The sequence below is a fragment of the Lepisma saccharinum genome, chromosome 2, assembly GCF_977018435.1.
Source record: "Lepisma saccharinum chromosome 2, izLepSacc3.1, whole genome shotgun sequence".
NCBI lineage: Eukaryota > Metazoa > Arthropoda > Insecta > Zygentoma > Lepismatidae > Lepisma > Lepisma saccharinum.
This window is the reverse complement of record NC_139230.1, coordinates 113811499-113821559: the sequence shown is the minus strand read 5'-3', so window position 1 is coordinate 113821559 and position 10061 is coordinate 113811499. Positions and strand designations below refer to the sequence as shown.

At 35.6% G+C, this 10061-nt stretch overlaps 1 protein-coding gene across 1 annotated transcript in view; it reads right to left on the bottom strand.

The window, feature by feature from the left end:
* Positions 1-3285: 3285 nt before the first annotated feature.
* The window catches only part of LOC145984122 (uncharacterized), a 115369-nt gene continuing 108593 nt past the window's right edge, over positions 3286-10061 (bottom strand). Inside the window, exon 4 of the mRNA XM_083117557.1 lies at positions 3286-8583. Within this exon, the coding sequence (XP_082973683.1) occupies positions 7300-8583 (1284 nt within the window). The 3' untranslated portion in view covers positions 3286-7299. The remainder of the gene's footprint in view (positions 8584-10061) is intronic.

Sequence of the window (10061 nt, the reverse complement as noted above, 5' to 3'; positions counted from 1 at the left end):
CGATGGCGCAGTGGTAGCGTCGTTGCCTTGTAATCAAGGGGTCCCGGGTTCGATACCCGGTGGAAGCACATAGTGGTTCGGATTCAACTTCAAACTGTAGGTCCAGTCCCGATTAGCCTTGCTGTGCATAAAGTGGACTTAAAACAACAAATCAATCAATCAATCCAATCACATAGGAAATAACCCGTAGTTGCTTGAAGCATTCACCGGCTTGAAAATACTTTATTTGTTAAAGATAATAATATTGATTAATAACGGTAATAAGATTTCTCTACACTAAATTTCTAAGTGAGAGTATTGGGAGGGACAGCTGCCCCTTGCCTCCCCCGTGCGCACACTTATGCTATGTAGTATATTTAGTACAATTATTACAGCACAGGGAACAGACAATACAGTAGTGTTTCTAATAGAACAACGTGAACATCGTTAAAATTCTGCACCTGCAGGAAGAAATCGCACTGGCCAAGTCCTGTGTAAAGGCTGGATGGGGAAAAAAATCGATGCAAAATTTGTGCAATTTTGCCCTAGCGGTGCTCGATTTGTAAGACCTGTTGAAGAAGCACTTCTTGGGCTCTTCCCTACCAACTTCTTCCCAACTCAATCAGGCTCTTAGTAAAGTGATTTATTCACCTAATGAAAACTTCTAAAAATTTACTAAAATATTCAAACAACCCTTGTTTCGGAACATTTTATTTTATATTTTTAATACTGATGTTATTAATTAACACCAAGAATATTGATCATGTCTGGTAATGCAGGTAAACTTCGTTGCGGAGTAGTAAGCACAGAGCGCTTGGACGCCAGGGGTCACGAGTTCGAATTCGGGGCTGGCCATGGGTGTCCGTTCATCAATTTCATCATATCATCACTCATTATCATCGTCGCGATCAGCCCAAGTGGAAGAAAAGCGACATTAAATAACAAAACTCAAATCTTAATGTTAAAGCGGACTTAAAACACCAACTCAATCAATCAATCAAACAAATAGTAATGCAGCTATAATCCTTCACAATCATATTATCAAGACGTTAAACCCGGATAATTGCGAGCGAAGCGATCAGGAAAATTTTTATATCTATTTCTTTGCAAACTTGCAAGAATATTAATTTAATTTAATTTAATTTGGCGTCAATACTTTCACAGGATGCCCTGATATTTACTCTTTCCCAACTTTTTCTCTATTTGCTCTCAACAACGAAAAGGGTGCATATCTAAGAAATGGGGTGGAAGAGTGGTACAATATCAAGTAAATGGTAAGGCAATCAAAAACTGCAATAACTTTTTCGCATATACGTATTATTATATAAAAAAGTGAACCGTGAAAATTATACAGGTTTTTAGGAGAGACCACTTCCAGCACTTTATGCCCCGTTCCTACACCGTGAGCAGCATTGCGAGCGAAGCAACAAGGAAATTGTTATTTATTACATAACTGACAACAATACAATTTAATGAGTCAATATTTTCATGAGGCTCCGCTACCGTTACTCCTTCCAAATTTTTCTCTTTTTGCTCCTTCAGCACCCACTTTGCCTCTGGTCTTGTGGTGCCCCTTAGCTAATGCTGTGTCTAACCATCACTCATCATCATTAGCCTAAACTGGCAGAAAAGCGACGTAAAATAACAAAAATAGTTACCCCGTGGACTTCTTGTTTAGTAGTCGATTCTATATTTTACTTCACTACGTTTACATGTATTTGATGTTAAGTTTTAGGAGTAAAGAAACAAAGGCGGATGGTTATGACACGAAAGGCCATCCCGCTTAGCGAATAATCCAGAGTAAAATCCACTTGATACCATACGACTTCCAAATGATACAGAAAAATGGCAGCCTAAATAATGATCATCATACAAATTTTATACCAAGGCTCTAAATACGCCAAGAACTTTAAAGTTTGATCCCCCTTACTATGGAAATTCTGTGCCAATCTAAGACCTGGATATTCCCACATCAAGAGTCCCCACAAAATGTAATGCTCAATCTCCCCCGTCGTAGAATTCCCGTGATATTCTAAGACTTAACGTTGATAGTCAAGAGTATTATGGTGCCCCCCACCAAAATAATGCTTAATCTACCCATAAGAATTCACCTGACAATTTAAAACTTAATAAGAACTGAGCACTGCCTCCCCCAAATAACACTTATTACCCGTCTCTTAGCAGTATATTGACAATATACAAAGTGATTATTACATATTACAACTTCTGTCCAATGCTGAAATTTTTATTCAGTCAAATTTCCATAACAAAAAAGCAGATATGAAATCCCCCCCAAAATTTGGGTGGATGCAACTTGCGTCCGAAAACCCACCCGTGGGCACCCTTGATTTCAATGTTGATAGAGTATTTTTCCATATCTAGAGGTTCAAGGAGAAAAACAAGTAAATAAATAACAATAATAAAAAAGTTTCTCGAAACGAAATATTTGATTAAAAGAGCGACAAACTAATGATTGTTCAAAGAAACAAATTAATTTAGTAATCGAGCACATTTGCTAGAGTTACCACAAATTTTGGTCAAAATTAATAGATTCAGTAAAGGCTACATTGTTTTTGTTTGCAGTTACCAAAAAAGCTTACTAAACTTGATTTGTTAATTCAAAAAATCTATTTTTTTCGCCGACTGAGTATCAGGATAGATAGTCTCATGAATTGCTGGCATGACTATTTGTCAAAAATAAAAATATTGTTGTTCGTAAGAAGAAATTCAGCTGTTTTACGGCAGAAAATTTTCTTTCATAATATATTTTCAGAGTGATAATACTTCTTTGTTTGTTGCCGTGCCTTGCAGTCCCGTTTGAAAATTCAGATTGCTATTTGTGTAGTATTGTTGATTGTGATTAGAGATGGAAATACTTGGCTAATGTGGGTGTCTTTTCTTCCTTCTATTCGAATCTGATGGCGGTCTCGGGTTCGATATCCAGTGGAGGTATATAGTTTGCTCGGATCCCACTTTAAACTCTTGGTTCGGTCCAGATTAGCCTTTCTGTGCATAAAAAAACAAAAACTCAAACTCTCACTCTCACTCTCTGAGACACATTCATCGTACGACACTTTTGAACCATTGCAGACATAATTTTTCCTCCAGTATTTTAATATTTAAAAATAAAACTCGTTGGTTATACATTCAAAGTATTTATTAAACTTTATTTACAACACTTTGGTCATTTTGTAATATGTATCAGGTTTAAAATATAACATTCAAATATATATATATATATATATATATATATATATATATATATATATAAATGTAAAATATTTGTTTAGCTAAAAGAACACAGCCAACTCGATTAAGCTAATAACACACCTTCATAATGAATGAGACAATAGTTTGAAACGAATGGTCAGTCAGTTGCCGAAAGTATATACTTCTTTCAACATGTCTCCTATGTTATTCTATAATTGAAGTATCCTTTTTTTATCTTTCTAATTTAGCAGTAAAATACAATTTGCACATGTTAAGTCATGTGGAACAGTAACACATGTTGCTCTGCGCTCTCACACATAAAAACATCCGCCCTCATATACCAACATACATAATCAAATATACTAATATTATGAAAAATATTGCATTAAATGAGAACAAAATAATACATACGCTCTGACTGCATAACACTCATTTTCCATGAACTATTATTTATTTCCTGTTAAGACAATCGCATGTATTTTCTTCCAAAAATTGTAAAGAAAGGAAAGGTAAAGCTATCCCTTGAGCATTACACCATGGGATGAAGGCATTAGGGGGTGTGGCGTCACATTCTCGATCACTGCCATATTGGTGATGGTGTGATCAGCACCAGGCTCCAGCTGTATTTACGCCTGAGGGTTGTCTCCAGGTTCACAAAATGAACGGTTCAAAAAAACAAGATGATTTTCTAAAATGCACGCACAAAATCCTACTATTCACACCACACAATTACGCCCTCCCCACATACAATATTGTCTGAATTGAGGACGCTTTTCTCACATTAAATAATTCTACTGTTAAATGTTTGATGTTACAAATACTAATGTTAAGTAATGTAATGGGACACATTAAAGTACGTATGTTTCATAGTTACACGATGGCGTAGTGGTAACGTCCCCGGTAGAGGCACCTGGCACAGTGGTTCGGATCCCACTTACGTAGGTCCAGTCCCGATTAGCCATTCTGCTTTCTATGCATAAAGTGGACATGAAACAACAATTCATTCAATTCAATCATAGTATAGGTGGTTATTCCAAAATACAAACAGTAGCATGATACGGAGAAAAAGTACGAGGATACGTACAGAATATTATTATACCATACGAGGATGATACTCGTTTCATGATTAGCGTTTTCTCACAAAGAACTCGTTTATTTTTAAGAATGTTGGATCGTATAACTTGGAAATATATATTTAATTTGAAGAAACATAAGAGGCATTTAAAATTTTCACAAAATACGTTGAAGACGTATTTAACTTACATATTTTACATCTTTGAAAGGTGACATGCACAATTATGATGTAAAATAGAATTTCAGGATAAGAGAATATGACGGATTGTAATTTATTAAGGCGTATTTCCTCTATATTTCCAAGAAATTTGTGACATATCCCTTTCCAGATTTCTGTAATTTTTTTTTTAGGATTTCTGCTATATTCGATTTCCGTGAATATTTGTGAAAATAACCTTTATTTGGTCCCGGACGAAGTATTTAAAAATTGTTTTATGTCATTTTTATGCGTTGATAGAATTATGGGGACTGGACCATCGATTGGTCCTAGAAGCAGTGAATATTTCCTAAACTGCTCTTAAAACGGTGAACTTATCCTGTTCAAACAAAAGTTGTAAAAAGAAATATATTGTTGATTCCACACATTAAGTTACAACTATCGTGAACGTAAGACTGGAAACAGATATCCAGAGCATGGGTTGCTTTCTGTAGACACTGCTCTAACATTGCGTTAAAAAACAGCGTACATACAGAATACATTTATATTTGCTTGTTCCTATAATAATAATAATAAAAAAAAAAATCGGACGAACTTTTTTGCCCTGTCTTGGAGGGATGTCGGCAAATGCAGATTGAGCATCTGGTTCATAAAAAAAACCGACCTAGCAGTTGTTAGTGCTTAGTGGATATGGGGATCTATATAAGTTCTTCAAAACTGTAAAATAGAAGAGTAGAATGTGTGAAACATATGAAGAACCAAATCGATAAAACAAACTTTGAACTAGATCACTATTAGGACAAAAACTTGCCGTTGGAAATATTTTCCACATTTGTCTCTCAATACGGGTCATTCCATGTGGAATGGTTCAATTTTTTAATCGAATCATTGCTCGCCTATTCTTGAAAAAAAAATACTTTGGTGTAATTTAACTCATGTATCTATTACTTAAAACTAATATGATTTATTTTATTTTACATTTGTGGTTTAGAAATGGCAGTCACGTTTCCAACATCAGAGCATCATTATCCAAGGAAGTAATCAATTCTCAGGGCGGAAAATAATTCACAAATTACATTTACAAGTAGTATTGTTGTATCTAAAATTTTATGAATTCTACATTTCTGTTTTTACAGATCCGCCAATCTTCAGACATTTATTTTTTGTCTCTTCCTTATATTTCATGTTTAAGCCATTATATCTCTGGCGAACAGTGTAAATATCTGATATTTCTAAATTGTATGATAGTAAGTGCCAGTAAAATTTTGATTAGGGACTTCACTGATAGGAGCTACAAGCTTGTACAAGAGACAAAATAAGCAGAACGATATGGTTGAAAACTGATAATTTTACACAATAAAGCTATGCGTAAAACGTAGATAAATACTATTTTATTTCTTGAATGTTCACAACACATTAACTTATTACTAAAATAAGCTGTTTTTAATCAAATCAATCAATCAAAGTTATTTAAACAACGGATTTCATCCCCCATTAAATTATAGTGTAGGATAAGTTTTAATCTTATGAAGGCAAATAGTTTTAAATGGATTAAATTAGGTGATATGAAATCTTTAAACATGTAAAACTAATAAATTACAATTATTCGTATTAAAATATTTATGTAATATGGAGAGAGTTATGATAATTTTGTAAAGAGTTATTTTTTCGAAATAATTTCAGTAAAATGAAAAAAATGTTTTGGTGTGATACTTAAACACGACACCCATGTCACAACACATTTCCTACAAAATTTATTTTAAATTAACTGATGTAACGAATCGGGGTGGGGTAGGGGACCTGCACTACTAAGGGGGAATTTCTAGAAGGTGTAAAAACGCTCTACGAGTGACATGTTAATGCAGCGGATTTAATATTTCGATTTAATATTTTGTTTTCCGCTTTTACACGATGTTTAATCATATATTTAACAGTTTTTCCATACGAGATAGCTATTAGGGTCCAAACATAAACAATAATAAGATATTCTTCACATTGACGGATTTATAATAACAGAAAATGAATTCCTCAAATTTCATATTTGGTGCAAGAACATTACTAGTAGATGTGCTTATTGTAAAAAAAAATGAGCCCCGAGAATCAAATCTTTTATCTGTGATTATGATGCTCCGACAATTAAAAAGAAAACGAATCTTCCGAGAGCAAATTTTGTTCCTTTAAGGAAGAGATTTACAGAAATTATTACAGTAAAGTGAATTGTACTCCAAAGTGCGCTAATTAGAATAATTAGTGTCCCAGGGACCAGGCTTTACCAGAGATGCTGATGATTGCTTAAATGCAGTGTTCGAAGTGGAACTTCCTAGCTGGTGGGATGCCTGATCGAGTTTTGGGTGTCTAAACAATATAGTTGGTAGGAGAATACTTGTCTTAGCAGGGGCTATGTTTCATGAAAATTTTCTTAACTGGGGAGATAGCATACCTCCGCGTTTGCCTCCGCTTTGATCACTGCCAACCAGTAGCGACGATTGGTCCCAAAAGTGAGGGGGGGGGGCAGCTGGACCGTTTACATCCTCTTCGTAGACAAGGCTTAGTATTAAACTGTCAAAGAGGGGGTTGGCAACTGCCCTCTAATCGCCGCAACTCCTCCGTACATAAAGTTCACTACTCACCATGTTGGATACATTGCCGACATTTCTGAGCCACATGTGTTGGATAAACCATACATGAGACTTCTCAAATTTCAAATCAATTTTGCTCCCATATTTTGAATTGCCATGTTAGTACTTTATTTGAGCCAATTGCACTGATTGTATTTGCAAATCCGTTTCGAAGCAATTTATTGCACTAAAAAATACGTAAAATCACTGATAATATCTCAAGAATTGCAGACTCTTGCACATATTCATCTTTGCCAACATTCAACGATATGCGTGTGGACGAGGAGGAAGCATTGGTGCTGTATCCATCTGAATTACATCTTCTGGATCATCAATTGGCTCATATAATTCTTCTCGTTCCTTTGAATTGCTTGCTTGTACCTGTGTGGTCACTTTGTTGCTAGACGGTACTAAAGGTCTAATGACAGGTTTCCCCCCCATAGAGGCTTCCAATTGCTTTATAAGATTCGTGATGCGCCCAGTGCTCTCTCGCCTTGATAGTGCATCTGCTGCTTTGCCACTTGTATTACCTGCATTAGAAGAGCGGGAGTTGTTATCGTCACTTTTATATATTTGCACTCTTTCTACGACCTGCTTTTCGTTAGCATGTACAGTGGGTATTTTAATTTGAGAACTGTCTTGTTTCTGTGTTTCGGTCACTTTATTTGTATTTGTACTGTTCATACTATAAGGCAACTTTTTCTCCATCTCCTTCAAACATGACGGGTCAAGTTTTGAAGTCGTACCAAAAGACTGGGATACATTTATATTGTTAGGGCTATGCGAAACGATATCATGTGATTCAACTGGTAACATTTTGATAACTTTTTCGGGAACTTTATTTTCAATACTTTTGTCCATTTCTCCACATATTCTTTTAGTTGTATTAGAGTTTTTGAAAGTCGGTGACGAGCTTTTACCTTGCGGGGTAACCCCTCCATTAATGGGTCTCATCATTTCACTTGAAGGCACAGATGGGTGTGTGTGAATCTCCCTCTCTCCCGTGTGTGTGATTTCAGACTCAACTACGCCTATATCATCATATATCTCTTGCTCCTCTGTCTCTATTAATAAGCCACACTTATTGGAAGTTGGAAGAATGTTGGAATAAAATTTATCTTCACCTATGTCATCATATATTTCCTCCTCTGAGATCTGTTTGGTTAGTAGTAATTGGGTTTTTGGGCTTCTTGGTGGCAAAGCAGGAGCAGCATTATCTTCCAGATGAAACGTCAAGTCCCTAATATCATGATATATTTCTTCTTCCGAATTCATGTGTTCGTACTGATCATCACTAACTGTTTTCTCAGGGGATCCAAGGGGATTGTCATCTGCGATGTTGCTGATGTCATCGTAGGTCTCTTCGGTGTCATCTGCAGGGGATGGGGGAGGCAATGATGGAAGTTCACGAATTGCTCTTGCAGCAGACATAGGATTTCTGAATTGGACTTCAGGAGTTGCACTTCTCTCTCTCCCATCCCTTTGACTGGCTTCAGAGAGAGTAGATACCCATTGCTCCATGTCTTTCCGAGTCCGGGCAAGAAACTGGAAGATAGAATGTAAAACTGAGAAAATATCTTGCATAGTTGTGTTTTATTTAAGTGAACACGGGGATAAAACGTTTTGCATACAGAATCATTCTACTTATTGATAAATCTAAATTGCAGTCACATTGATGAAATAGAAATACACAAAACTAAAAATTACATTTTGAAATTTTAGCTTGACTTGGTTTGGGAAGAATTTCCTTTAGGGGGGGGGGGATGTTAATGGCAATCTGGGAATATTTAGTACAGATGCCAACAAGATAGCAGAGTTTTCATCCGTAGATATATTTGTTGTTGCGTTTGTGACAAGTTTCCTGGAACAAAGAACTCAGTATTATATTTATCTCCTTCGTACTAGCAATTAGCTCTTGGTGTTCACAGTTGCAGTTGTGATCTTCGCTGGTTAAGAAACAGTTGGCATGGAGATAATGCAACCGTTAATTTAATTTACAACTTCTCAGGTGTGTTTAAAGGAAAATAGTAAATGTTGTAGAAGGGATTATTATGGAATCTATCACAATAAGCCTTACGCTTTTGAAATTTGTCGATTTCATCGTCGATCAATGGATGTGTGCAACTGCAATATGCCACATTTATACAGGAACTACCATGGTGAAAGATACAGAACGACGAGTAGCCTAGAAGATTGGCAATATAAACTTAATAGCCTAATAAGGAAGAGAAAATCTAATATGTACGTCATCACTCGAACACGGAAGAAGGATACTCTGCATTACAATAGTACCTACACCGACTTGAGACAGGAGAATCACCTGTCAATAGAAAAGAGACATACTTGAAACTAGGCAAAAGAATACTGAACATTCTAGAATTGATTGATATTGATGTTAAATATTAGTGGGTACATCAACACTTTGATATTTGCTGCGTCCCATAATACAAGAACAATCTTCTTATTAACATCGAAATAAAACATATCGCTCAAAAATTATAATAAGTAATACGAACGTACATTGGTTATAAAACTCATTTTGATAAACTTACAATCAAGACTTAAAATGAAGAAAAATATCCACTATTAAAATCTCCATGCCTGTGATAAAAGCGGAGGATGTAACAGAGGCACTTGGGTGACTTCCGAAAATATCACCCCTTACACCTCTGAGCACCTTATATATAAGTATTCAGTTGAAACTAATAATAAAATTAATATCGTAGTATTGAAGAAAAATTATATTGATCAAGATTTTGGAGGGCCCTTATCATGCATATAATATAGGGGCCATTCTCAACTACATATATGTAATTTTTCTGGCACCGCATAGCAAACGAAGAAAAGACCACCTAAATATTGCGAGGTGAAAATATTTGTTACCCATATTAGTAGTTTTTTGGTTGGTAAATTCTATTTAATACTCCCTACAACAAACTAAACATCAATTTATTTCTAACCACTTGTTTTTCATTCCTAGCTGCTGTGAGGGGGAGACTTCATCTACAGTTACGGTCACTTTT